Genomic DNA, 14,217 nt, shown 5'->3' with positions numbered 1-14,217 from the left:
CTTCCAGGGGCAGGAAAGATTTGATTTTCTGTTTTTCATATGATTACTAACCGAATTTAAAAATTTAAAATGCTCTCATAATCTGCCCATTAAGAAGTATAGTCCTTGTTAAAACATTTCAGTAAGAAAAGGACTAAAAATAGAAAGTATTGGTTTGTCTAGAGGCAGGGTAACTATTGGCGTGCAAATACCTGGACTTCATTAATTCAGTATTGAAGAATAAGAGCACTTAGTGACTTAAAACAAACTTATACATAATTTCTAACCTTGTGTACAGTTTCCTCACATACATGAATAAAGCAAATGTTTCACATAGTAACTCATTTGTGATCAGACATTTGAAGCTGTTTTATATATAAGAGTCTGACTCTAAAGAATCATCATTTTACTTGTAACATCTTACACAAGAAATGCATACAAACAGAATACACACAAACCACGATATAATGTGCTGTAGTGCCAGTTGGAAAACTGATTTTTATTGATAATGTCCAGCAGTTGTTGCATCCTTCAGAGAATGGCCTCTTCCCCACCCAAGTGGTGCTTGCTCTTCATTTTAAAGACATACTATAGAGGCGTAATTGTTGTTCAGTTAGTTACTTTATTGACGCAAATTTATAATGTATTACTGTAAATGTGTTTTTCCCCCCCATAGGATGCAAATAGCAGCCAGCAAGATGTGATTGAACCACCCCCTAGGGAGGAACCTCATCTGGAGCCAGTTAATGGTGTAGTTCAGCCTCCCTTTTACCCACATCCAGACCGTCCAGGCCGTGTTACCAATCAACTTCAATTTCTTTTGAAAGCAGTGCTCAAGACAGTATGGAAACATCAATTTGCATGGCCATTTTATCAACCGGTGGATGCTAAGAAGCTCAATTTACCTGTAAGTACTCTGCAACATGCAATTTTGCAGCTGTGATGATGATTCGTATTGTTACAGTGTTTTATATTGTGTAGTATTTCAGTGTACTAAGTGGTTACACTCACAAATTTTCTGACATTGTACAATACTATTATCAAGCTTGGCAGTTCCTGATCTCGTGTAGGAAAATTATGTCGTGCAAAAGTGTTCCATAGTTCTAATATACATGTCATAAGGGACACTTATGATAATCATTGTTGTACACATGACACAGAACTGGCAACACTGTTTCTTTGATGAGGTGTCATTACCCGTGGGAATCAGTTTGTCGCTGAATAGAAGTTTACTCGACCAGTCCTGCAGGCTACCCCGAGCAAAGAGTGTTTGCCCCGTAACAAATTGTAACTGAAGGTCATTTGCTGTTTTTCCCAAGCAATTGTTATCAAGGTTTCCCTTGATGATCGCAAATCAGCTCTGTAATTGTACAAACAAATTTTATTTCTACAATAGGGACACCTCTCAAAAATGCAAATAAATTTAATCAGTCAAAAGTAACACTTACACACATTCCTAACGAATTAAGCACTTGAAAACAGGATTTATTGCAATAATAGTTTTTTGAGAAATTATTGGATTTATGCAGTTGCACAATTTACACACTCGTCGCCATTCATAGCATGTTTGCTCTATATTGTGCAGCTTGTTTGGTATGTAAAATGTAGGTGCAAAAATCTCCATATGTAGATATAACGCTAGATAGCTTCCAATTTCTTCTCAGCTTCTTAAAAATATAAAGGGTGATCAAAACTGTTCTGTTCAAATCATGCACTTTCCAGAATCAGAATGCTAATCGTGCAAGATTGCTGTGAGCATTGAGGCAATCACCAGGTTGAAGATTCGTGTTTGGTAAAACACCTTGTCGTGCTGTGTGAGAGAGTCTGTAACTGTTTCACTTCACATCCCTGTCCAGCAGAAATTGTCAATACTCCAAGGCCTTTTTTAAGGGACTGAAGATGTCTACATCTACATCCATACTCCGCAAGCCACCTGACGGTGTGTGGCGGAGGGTACCCTGAGTACCTCTATCGGTTCTCCCTTCTATTCCAGTCTCGTATTGTTCGTGGAAAGAAGGATTGTCGGTATGCTTCTGTGTGGGCTCTAATCTCTCTAATTTTATCCTCATGGTCTCTTCGAGAGATATACATAGGAGGGAGCAATATACTGCTTGACTCTTCGGTGAAGGTATGTTCTCGAAACTTTAACAAAAGCCCATACCGAGCTACTGAGCGTCTCTCCTGTAGAGTCTTCCACTGCAGTTTATCTATCATCTCCGTAACGCTTTCGCGATTACTAAATGATCCTGTAACGAAGCGCGCTGCTCTCCGTTGGATCTTCTCTATCTCTTCTATCAACCCTATCTGGTACGGATCCCACACTGTTGAGCAGTATTCAAGCAGTGGGCGAACAAGTGTACTGTAACCTACTTTCTTTGTTTTCGGATTGCATTTCCTTAGGATTCTTCCAATGAATCTCAGTCTGGCATCTGCTTTACCGACGATCAACTTTATATGATCATTCCATTTTAAATCACTCCTAATGCGTACTCCCAGACAATTTATGGAATTAACTGCTTCCAGTTGCTGACCTGCTATTTTGTAGCTAAATGATAAGGCATCTATCTTTCTATGTATTCGCAGCGCATTACACTTGTCTACATTGAGATTCAATGTAATAATCACATGGGGAGACTTAAAGACTCTAGGGCAGTGCTCTAGTGTCGCCCACTTGGGTTGACGTAACTTTCTGTGTTACAGCATTTGTGATATGAGGACGTGCATTATCATGAAGCAGCAGCACTGATTTTCGTTGTTTTCACGGTATTTTCCCTTAATTTCATGCAATAATTTCTCCAGCGGGTTGTGCTGAACTCTTCCCCAGTAATGGCGACATCAGGTCCCTAGAGATCAATAATCAGTGGCCCTTAGTAATCAAATAACGGGGTGAGCATCACTTTTACAGCAGATGGCCTGCTCTTGAACTTCTTGGGATGAGGGGACGATGGATGACACAATTGGATCATCAAAGCTCTCGACTGATCCCCAGTGGTGGTACCAATTTTTGTCACCTGCAGCATGTTGCTTTAGCATTCAAACGTATCAGTTGCTTATGCAAATAGTCATTCAGTTTACAATCGGTACCCAATACAATCATAGTGGTTATATTAGTTTCCTGATTATCAGACAATAGCAAGAGTAAGTATGAATAAATTTATCAGAATGTGAGCCATCACCTGTGAGCTGCAGTGCTGTACTCACAGATAGCACGAGTGAACAGGCACCTCACTACTGTCTACCTTTTCTCATCTAGTGGCTCATGTCCTACTTTAAAACAAATATGTACAACAAAACACACAGATTTCACTGCTTGAAATAATAGTTTCACTGATCAGTAACAAGTGTAGAAGGCTCATCACAACCACTAATCAAGTAAAAAATTGAACATGGCTCCTCTAGTGTGTAAAACTTGGGTACCTCTGAGTATCGTCCTGCTACAAACATAATCCTTTATTTTTGCTCAGTGTGCATAAGGATGAGGTGAATTATGATGACACTATATTTTTCACCTTGAGCTAAACAAGTTTAAGAAACGGTTTTCACCTTCCGTGTGTTTCTGTGCGCGTTCTTAACCACAACCTCATTTTGTATGTCACTACAATCATTTGTAAATGAATGTCATTTAATCCGTGCACTGAACAACTGCATCTTCAAGAAAACTGTGAGGCTGTAAGCAACTTCAGTATATCATCACATTTACCTGTCATTTTGTCAATTTCACGTACTCTACGTAAAACTTCTTTTGTCCTTTCAGTTCTTTCCGTTACTACTAGGCATTGTTCTGATAATACACACCTATATGGGTTAGAGGTAATTGCTGTCCTGCAATTCAGAACAACTAACAAATCAACAATAATTTGAAAAAAATTGATTGCTATTCTGCTATTCACTAGATAGAGAAGGCTTCATAAGTTCCATAAAACAATCTGTATTCTCTGCTGTATCACTTTGCAATTCTTTAGTTGCTGTAAAAGTATTGTCAGTTAGAGAAACAGTGTGGCTGAAGACAGAAACCAGATGGCAGTTATAAGAATCGAGGGACATGAAAGGGAAGCAGTGGTTGGGAAGGGAGTGAGACAGGGTTGTAGCCTGTCCCCGATGTTATTCAATTTGTATATTGAGCAAGCAGTAAAGGAAACAAAAATTTCGAGTAAGAATTAAAATCTATGGAGAACAAATAAAAACTTTCAGGTTCACCAATGACATTGTAATTCTGTCAGAGACAGCTAAGGACCTGGAAGAGCAGCTGAATGGAATGGACAGTGTCTTAAAAGCAGGATATAAGATGAATATCAACAAAAGCAAAACGATGATAATGGAATGTAGTCAAATTAAATCCGGTGATGCTGCAGGAATTAGATTAGGAAATGACACTTAAAGTAGTAAATGAGTTTTGCTATTTGGGGAGCAAAATAACTGATGATGGTAGAAGTAGACAGGATATAAAATATAGACTGGTGTTTCTGAAGAAGAGAAATTTGTTAACATGAAGTATAGATTTAAGTGTCAGGAAGTCATTTCTGAAAGTATTTGTATGGAGTGTAGCCATGTATGCAAGTGAAACATGGACAATAAATAGTTTGGACAAGAAGAGAATAGAAGCTTTCGAAATGTGGTGCTACAGAAGAATGCTGAAGATTAGATGGGTAGATCACATAATTAATGAGGAGGTATTGAATAGAATTGGGGAGAAGAGGAGTTCATGGCACAACTTGACTAGAAGGGATCGGTTGGTGGGGCATATTCTGAGGCATCAAGGGATCACCAATTTGGTAATGGTGGGCAGCTTGGAGGGTAAAAATCGTATAGAGGGAGACCAAGAGATGAATACACTAAACAGGTTCAGCAGAATGTTGGTTGCAGTAAGTACTGTGAGATGATAAAGTTTGCACAGGATAGAGTAGTATGGAGAGCTGCATCAAACCAGTCTCTGAAGACGACAGCAACAACAACACCACCATTATTATGATCTCATTCTGTTTTATTCCCTTCTATTCACTACTGAGTAAATGCTCATGGAAGAGATGTAAAGTAATAGAAAAGGATGGCAGAGAGCGTGAATGAATTGCTCACTTAAACCTGGTTTACACTGGAGCTGACACAAGGGAATGAGAATTCTCTCTGGTGAGTCCAAGAAAACATTTGATAAAGTTTGGTATGCATTTGTGTGTGTGTGTGTGTGTGTGTGTGTGTGTGTGTGTGTGTGTGTGTGTGTGTGTGTGAATGTTCTGCTTTTAAATTTCCACTTAGTGTAATGAGGAATCAGCAAAAGGTATCAGCAGATATGTATGTAAAGTTTTGGAATAATGCTAAAGAAGGCTGGAGCTGATACTTAGTTTTAAATGCACTACCTCCATGCTTTTCGTGAATACTTACAAATTCTTGCACCTACATACTTATTTCCCTACTCCATTTTGCTCTCTGTGTCAAAAACTGAGGAAAAAAAAATCCTGTCTCAATATCAAAGGTTTACATCATACTGTATCTAGTATTAACTAGTGAAACCTGTGAGGTATGTTACAGAAAAGAATACTCAGTGTTAGTAGAGTTGGCCTACTTTACTTGTTCCCTTGTGTTATCTTCCATTACCTCCATCATAAATGCTTGTTTGAAGATACAAACAACTGGTGGTGAACAATGGCAAATGGTCTGTGAATGCTGATTCGCTTGTTGGCTTTGATATGCTGCCGTGTAACATGAGCTTTACACATGCTCACAGCTGAAATTGCTTCCACTCACTCTGAAATACAGTAGGCTGTAGAAAAGGGAAATATCATGTGATGACTTTTCCTTGATTAGGAACCTTAGTCATAATACTCTCCTTAAATGAAATTATTGCCATTACTTGGCTGTAAGGTGTTATATATTTATTTCACTATGATGATTTCAGCTGTAGAGCCATTTGAAGTGCAAGGTGGAAACTGAAGTAATGCTCCTTGAACTGTTGATCAAATGATATCCCATTATGTGTTGCACTGTGCTATGAATATATTTTATTGATTTCGGTTTTCACCTTGCACTTGGAAATGGCTCTACAGCTGAAATTGTGATAGTGAAATAAATGTATAAAAAACATAGTCAAGTGCTGGTGGTAGTTTCATTTCAAAATATCATGTGGCTCCTGTTCAGGAAGCATTATTGACACATTATATCAATGTCCAAGATCAACAAAATTAAGACAGACTTTAGTATTTAGCACTTTTTATTAGTTATTACTCTTAACAAAAATATTTTCTTTCACCTCTGAATTCAAATTTAGCTTCCATAACATTTTTTGTTCATGACTTGTCTGTCTGCTCCTTCCACAGTTCATGTGCAGACTCGAACTGGCAACACTGTCAGAAACAGCTGTCCTTCAGAAGCCATATAGTGGAAAGTGACTTGGGACAGAAATACGCTACCATGTAACTTTGATGATGTATTGTAGAAATCACTAAAACGTAAAATAAAACCTAAACTTTCACGTACATCAGTGGTTAACCTTTCTAATTTGCTGGTAAATCAGTAATGTACAAAGTGTACTGTTCCAAGACACATATTCACAGGAAATAGTATAGGAGTATGGTGGCAAAGTTATTTGAGTCATAATTCTCATTTATTGCACATATACTACCAGCTCCTCTCTTTGTGCACTAGAGTGATATCTAATAACTGGCAAATGAGTACTGTAACTATGGCAGTGAGGTAGATGGATTCCTAATAATACTGCTGACACATTTGTATTCAGGGTCAGCCAGTTTGAAGGTTAGTTTTTTCGAATGTTTGTCTTATGTGATTCTGTTCTCACTCAGCATTGGACAACTTTTTAACTCTAGAACAGCTGGAACATATTGTACATTTGCACGTTTTGCAGATATAACTTGTCTTATTCCTACACTTCTTCATTTAACATTGTTTCCTCATTTTATTTCCTTCCACAGTGTTTCCAGATTCAGCTCCTGTTTCTGCCAAGTTACTTTTACCGTCCATGTATCCCACAAGAAACTCCTCTGCTAGCTTCATGATATAATTTCGACGAGTGATCTTATAAAATACGTGAACTGGCCATTTACGAGTACCAGCTCTAACATTGTATTTTCTTGCCATTTGATACACTACATTTTGTATTACTGTAGAAACCTATTGTTTCTGGTAGTTGGTTTTTTTTCCCCCCTCCGAACCTGTTTGAAGTTCATCTTATGAATGCAAAGTGCTATACAGAAGCACATTCTTGTTTCATTTGCCTTGATATGCAGTGAGAATACTACTAGAATGTTTGAAGTGATCCGAGTGCTAAAAATCAGCCTTCATTGCCTTCACAGCATTTGAAATTTCTCTCCTTGATCGCCTAATTGTTCTAACAATGCTAGTACCACAGTTCTCAACTTCTCGCCCAGCTTCACCGTTGAAAACAAATTTCCTGTAGTCACTTTCTGCTCCTTCTTTTGAAATGGCTCCATTGACTTCATTACTACTCTTTCAGGAAGAGTCTGGTCATGTGATATGTTGTAATCATTTCCTAAATAAGGGAACGCATTGCACAGAAACTTTGAGTCAACGTCGACAAGAAGCCAAAATGTTATACCAAATTTATCTGGTTTGTTTGGCATATACTGTAAGAGTGGACACCTTGTTTTGCTTGGAAAAAGCTGTTCATCAGCAGTCAGATTGTCACCTGAAATATAGGTCAAATGGCAATTTTCAATTTGTTCCAAACTTCTGATACTAAAGTGAATTTATCTGTCTTCAAACATTCTGATCTTGTGTGTCTAATGTCGAAGCGCAAAAATGTTATAATTTCTTGAAAGCAGTTTCTCGCCTTTGTATCACTGAACACAGGTGGGCCCCACTTCTTAGACCACAGCTAATAAAGTTCAGTACTATTGTATCCAAGAACACAGAGAGCATACAATAAATCCCCAAAATTACACTTCAGGAATTTAACATAGCCAAGAAGAAACTTGGAAGACATCAGCACTTTAAAAAAAGGCAAAGTTGAAACTAACAATAAATAGACTGAACAAAGAAGGGAGGCTCACCAAAAATGAATGAGAGGATACTGGGTATGTGTTAAAGTGCGAAGAAACTCTTGATCAGAATAACTTGGTGTGCAGTTGGCCTAAACAGTAGACACAGTGCGTATAATATGTTCCCCGATTCTCTCTACACAGAACAACTTGGTCTATATGTTCAGCGTATTTTATATCTTTGTGGTTATGACCTATCATCATTTGGGTAACGTTTATTAGAGGTATCAAATAAGAAGTTCTGCTTGCTAACTCACTTGATCCTACCATGCTCATGCACGATTTTCCTGATTATGAATGCTCAAAGCAGGCTGTTGTCAAACAAGGCACCCTAGGGACAGGATGGCAGTTTAAGCTGTACACACATACACCTGAGTGTCAGTTCGTGAAATAAACCACTCCAAGCCCATGTATCAAATAACTGTTATCTAACACGTGTTTTAGGACTGTGTTCAAAACTGTAATGCAGGCATAATGCTGAAAGGATTGCCATGCCTTGCACGTATTAGTGCCTTCTTCAGGGGAAAAAATATTACTAAAATGCTGGAGATTTACACCTAACCATTTGAATATGTTTCCTTAATGTTCTTAATAAATTACTTGTACTTTTTTCTCTTCTTCTTCTTCTTCTTCTTCTCAGGAAAGTGATTCATCACCAGTGTCGTATTTCGCAGTGCCTAATTTCGATAAACAAAGTGCATAGTACTAGATAAGTAACACATTTTCTGATATGTCGGTCCATATATCCGCTGTACATCCACGCACATTCATGCTGATGGCCTGGTTAATGCTGGGCATCATACTCACTCGTATTTCGTCGTCTTTGTCTTTCAGGGTTTTGTACTAGTTTGGATGAGGCAAAATGTTGGAAACTTCTTCCTCTCCAAATTCTGAACCTATATTTACAAGCTCCTGATATAAAAAAGGTGGTCTCTATCTGCCATTTCTATCCAACTTTTTTTAATTATTGTAGCTTTCACTGAAACTATTAATGCTCCAGAAATTACACTTTGTCATAATCTGCAGTTATTTACCTTCGGATGGGTGGTGGCAGATCTGTAAGACAGGAGAGCAGAGTACATGTAACTGACACCCTTATCAGTCACTGATGAAATTCTCTCCCAAACATTGTTATAAACATTCTCTTGCGTTCTGGATATTTTATTTTGAGTCAAGTTTAACTTTCACACTATCCTTTATCTCGTGCTTATTATCTGTGATCCTCGGAACAAGCATCCTGCAAGTCGAATGCAGTTGCCTCCTCAGTCCGAAGTGGCTATATTGACATCTGACGGACTTATGCGAAATTTCATGCACCGAGCAATTCGAGTGAGCGTAAATCTCAGATGTCAAAGTCCAGAGTCCACGTCAGTCTGCTGCAGTTGTTGAACAATAACATAATAAGATCTCCCTTGAATCTGTGTACAAACAATTCATTCTGTATAACAATTTAACTCTAATTCTTATTAGAGGCCACATTCAGTGGAAATGTTAATAACATCATTTATGTCTGCTAGGCAGGAAGGAAATAAATGCTGTCACATCTGTTACTTCATACTTTCCAGATTCAATTACGCACGTCATCTCTAAGTCTGGATTTTTTTTCCTTAATCACTGAATGAGATTGCATAGTGGCTTCACTTTCAGGTTTATGCTAAATTTTTCATGTTGACATCAGTGTATTTATGAACTAGAAAAACCAGATACAAAGAAATCCACCAGAAGAAGCTGAAATGAACTATAGTTCTGCATTCTTCACACACAAAAGCTTCGAACTACCAATGTGTTGTTGAAATATGGAACTTGTGTGTTCTTAAAAAGTAGTTTCCCACCATCTACAGTTTCCTGACTTTTACACAATTTTTTAAAAGTACCATGAAAAATGTAAAAGAGGGATTTCACTGTAGTTACATTCTATTGCTGCTGATATTTACATGTTCTCTGTAGGATAAAATAAGTTTTCCATGTTGACTTCTCTACATGTATTCGATAACTGAGTGATGTTTCTCCATGTGACACAAAATGAATTAATCTGACACCGATTTTTAGTGAGCTTTAAATTACTGTTTTATTCTGAGAATTTCTTCATTAACCATTGATATACTGTAAACGCCGTTTTCATGTTCCTGCATTTTATGTATTCCCACTTTTTATGTTCTATTTTGTCGCTCTCAACAGAAGTCCCATTCTCTAAATGCAATGCTTTCCCTTCATAATCATTCTGTTTTACAACATTTCCTTTATTTTAAGTATTTTTCGACATTATCATGACCTTTAACACTGGTTTTCATGCAGATTTCTGCAAAAAGTGCATCATATTCCTGCTCAAAGTCAGCCTGTGAACAAAACAGAAAACACAGACTATATGCAAAGTTATTGGTCTTGTAGCATAGTGTTGGCACAATAATCAAGATTTTCATTGTCAACATGTCTAGTCACCGCCACCCGTATTATGGGTCAGAGTGTTTGTAGGGGTGGGAAAGTATGCCAAGTTACTACCTTTATGGGAATCATGATCTGATGATAGTGACTCTAGCAGCAACCTTCCTTGTGCTCATCGTATTGTATTAAAACAGCTTTAACTCAAATTCACAGTCATCCATACTAAGCCCAGAATCTTAGGTTGGTATGACCTGACATCAGGTGTGAACATTCCACCTCAAGATGCTCTGTAACATTATGACAATTGCCACTCTTTCTCACCCACTTTGTTGCCAACAAGGTCACTCAGTTCGGGGACAAACTTTAGATTTTTGTGCCTATTGTTTTAACCAGTATTGTGTTAAGTTTTGTTTACCATGATTATTGTAAATAATAAGTCTCACATTAGAATGAGAACATCTTTTCAGTGTGGTTTGATGAAAGATTTTTGCTTGCTTGTTTTATTTTCATCATTTGACATGCCCAGAGCAAAGAGGGAAACCTGTGCACATGTTTGTGTGTAAGCACTTTGCCACTGCCTTTGTGATTGATGTTGTGTATACTGTGTAGAGGCAGTTAGAGCTAATAGGTGTCAGAAAGAAAGAAAAACAATTATTTCAATTCTTTTCAAATGGTCAATATTTAAATTGTTTCAATTCCATATACTGAACAATATAAAGAGTGACAAGAGTAACTTACTCATTTTTGCTTGTTGTGTTTCCTACACACATCAAAAGTTTTGCATCACCCCAGTTCCCAGAACTTCTGAAGATAGACGTTGACTGTGAATATTGCATCACAGACACAGTCCTTTCGACTGTTCAGAGATGTCACTAAATCCACCCAAAGGTGTAACTAATCATGCATGAGCAGCACCTATTAGACGGAAAGGGTCCGACAGCCGATAAGTTCCAGTCATTCCACCAGGGAGGAGGTACACGGCTTGTGTTGTCTGTAGTTCAGCCATGCGTACGCGGCTCTCAACAAGGGAAGTGTCAAAACATCTTGGATTGAACCAAAGCAGTGTTGTTCAGACATGGACAAGGTACAGAGAGAAAGAAACGGTTGATGACATGCCTCGCTCAGGCCTCCCAAGGGCTACCACTTCAGTGGATGGCCACTACCTAAGAATTATGGCTCGGAAAACCCTGACAGCAATGCCACTATGTTGAATAATGCTTTTCGTGCAGCCACAGGCCATAGTGTTGAGACTCGGACTGTGCAAAATAGGCTGCATGATGCACAACTTCACACCTGACGTCAGTGGTGAGGTCCGTCTTTGCAACTATGACAACATGCATTGCTGTACAGATGGGCCCAACAGCATGCCGAATGGACCACTCAGGATTGGCATCACGTTCTCTACACTGATGAGTGTCGCATATACCTTGAACCAGACAATTGTCGGAAACGTGTTTGGAGGCAACCTGGTCAGGCTGAACACCTTAGACACACTGTCCAGCAAGTGCAGCAAGCTAGAGGCTCCCTGTTGTTTGGGGGTGGCATCATGTAGGGGTGATGTACACCACTGATCGTCATGAAAGGCACTGTAAGGGCTGTATGATACGCTAATGCCATCCTCCGACCAATAGTGCAACCATATCGGCAGCATATTGGCAAGGCATTCGTCTTCATGGATGACAATTCGTACCCCCAACGTGCACAAGTTTTCCCAAACTACTAAGGTGTTTGTAACGTAAATTGTTTGAACATTTGGTTTTGGTTGGATTTCCAGGTTTTTATTGATGTGATATTTTTTTTCGCTCATTATTTTATCAGAAATTCCTTCATAGTATTTAATCCAATATATCTTTATCATTTACCCTACTACTACTACTACTACTACTACCACCACCACCACCACCACCACCACCACCACCGTGAGAAACTGAACTTGGGTATACTACTGGAGAAATAACTTTTAGTATGATTTTTTATTTATTGAATTTTTTTTATTTCACTTTCCAGGACTATCATAAAATAATAAAGCAGCCAATGGACTTGGGGACAATAAAGAAGCGTCTTGAGCATAACTATTATTGGAGTGGAAGAGAATGTATTCAAGATTTCAATACTATGTTTACAAATTGTTATGTCTATAACAAACCTGGTGAAGATGTTGTGGTCATGGCCCAGACCCTTGAAAAGCTCTTCCTTACAAAAGTAAGTAATTAAGTGAATTTAATTAGAAATCTGATCACTATGAAAATAAGTATTTCACATCTCATATTTGGCAAAAAAAGTAAAGAAAACAGTATTGTGAAGGCAAAGCTTTGTGCTTGTGGCTTCCTGTGAGCAATTCTGCTTAGCTTTGTGATCTGAACAATATTTGAAGCATCAGTGCCAGGAAGGAGGTGTTGCACAGTTTCATTAATTGGCCTTCAGTGCCTTCTACTGATTTGGTCAGTATTTCTGCAGTAAATACCAAACTGCATCTTTTGTATGGTGTCCAAAAGGCCTAAGATTATATAGTAAACATTTTGTAGTTTATAAAACATTTCCTGCTTCTGCATTGTGTGAAGTTTGTTAAGAAATAAAATTACACGAGGTCTGAAGTTTGACATGTCTACTTAGAAATATTACAAACATAATAATTGAATATGTGGAGGAGAATGGAGATATATTTATGAATATTGCTGAGTAGTATCAGATAAATGCCCTAATACAGAATTTAGCCATATGCTATATATTAAGTCTGCACAATTGAATGCAGCCTTTGGTGTTGCAGTGCTTAAGAGACTCCAGTAACTGGCATCTTCACATTTTTTTCATCCTTAGTGACATTAAAATAATTGCAATGTCTTGACAAGATGCAGCATTTTGATTGCAAAATCAGCTTAACTTTGCTTGAAGTTCTATGCAAAGTAAATGTTCCTTGTCATGCTAGATCAGCCCAGCCACAGCATACGTGCAGTGTAGAGTCTCTCATAGATTTGCTGCCCAAGCAGTGTTAAACACTAACTGTTGGTGCAGATTTAAAAAGGTACTTGTAAAACAGTGGCCTTTTTGTTGTGCACTGTGTTGCCTAGTTACAGAAGAAAAATTTGTGTGTACAAAATGATTGTCTTAAAGAGTTGCAGCACTCTATTACAAGAATGTGTTAGTATTGTTACGGAATTAATAAGAATATATTACCTGCAAAGGAAACTGAAGACCTTCTCCCCATGAAAGACCTATTGTATTGACACTCGAGAAACAAGAAAGGGAGGTAGTAATAGTGAACATTTCAGTATGTTTACAAGTGGAGCTCTTTCACAGACTGTACATCTATACACCAATGCCGTGCGTAGAATAACAAACGTAGACCAACACTTGTAACAATGCTCCTTGGACACTATCAATCAACCAAACAGCATTTTCTCACAGAATATGTGAATCCACATATCATCTAAGTAACCCAGTGGGTACATCCTAAAGCTCTAATATAGCTTGCCCTTTTTGAAACTGTCTTTTTATTCATATATAACTTCTTTCTCTGGCACCTTCTGAAAACAATTTCATTGACAGAATAATTTTTTTCACATGAGGAAGATGTGGGTCAAGGGAGTGGAAAATGATCAGAGAACAGACAGACAGACAGACTGACTGAGTAGTGGTGTACTTTCAGATTCCAGCTACCTCACACTAAAACTATTCACTCTGGTAGGCATTCGTATTGAAACTTAAACACAACTGTGAAAAGATGTCATTCATACAATGTTTGTGCTGCTCAAACAATTTCTTACCAGTACTTCCATGATGACTATCAGTCATTAAAAAAATTGTAAATTTCTATTTAATTGATTACTTATTATGTGCTTTCTGCATATTA

The 14,217-nt window shown here is 38.0% G+C and overlaps 1 protein-coding gene across 10 annotated transcripts in view; it reads left to right on the top strand.

Moving 5' to 3' along the window:
* The window catches only part of LOC126297387 (homeotic protein female sterile-like), a 242,152-nt gene that overhangs the window by 47,495 nt on the left and 180,440 nt on the right, over positions 1-14,217 (top strand). For all 10 annotated transcript variants that reach the window (XM_049988124.1, XM_049988127.1, XM_049988120.1 and 7 more), the window contains 2 exons: positions 656-886; positions 12,375-12,569. In XM_049988124.1, coding sequence (XP_049844081.1) covers positions 656-886; positions 12,375-12,569 — 426 coding nt within the window. The remainder of the gene's footprint in view (positions 1-655; positions 887-12,374; positions 12,570-14,217) is intronic.

Source organism: Schistocerca gregaria, chromosome X, assembly GCF_023897955.1.
Source record: "Schistocerca gregaria isolate iqSchGreg1 chromosome X, iqSchGreg1.2, whole genome shotgun sequence".
NCBI classification, from domain to species: domain Eukaryota; kingdom Metazoa; phylum Arthropoda; class Insecta; order Orthoptera; family Acrididae; genus Schistocerca; species Schistocerca gregaria.
This window is presented reverse-complemented; position numbering and strand designations above follow the sequence as displayed.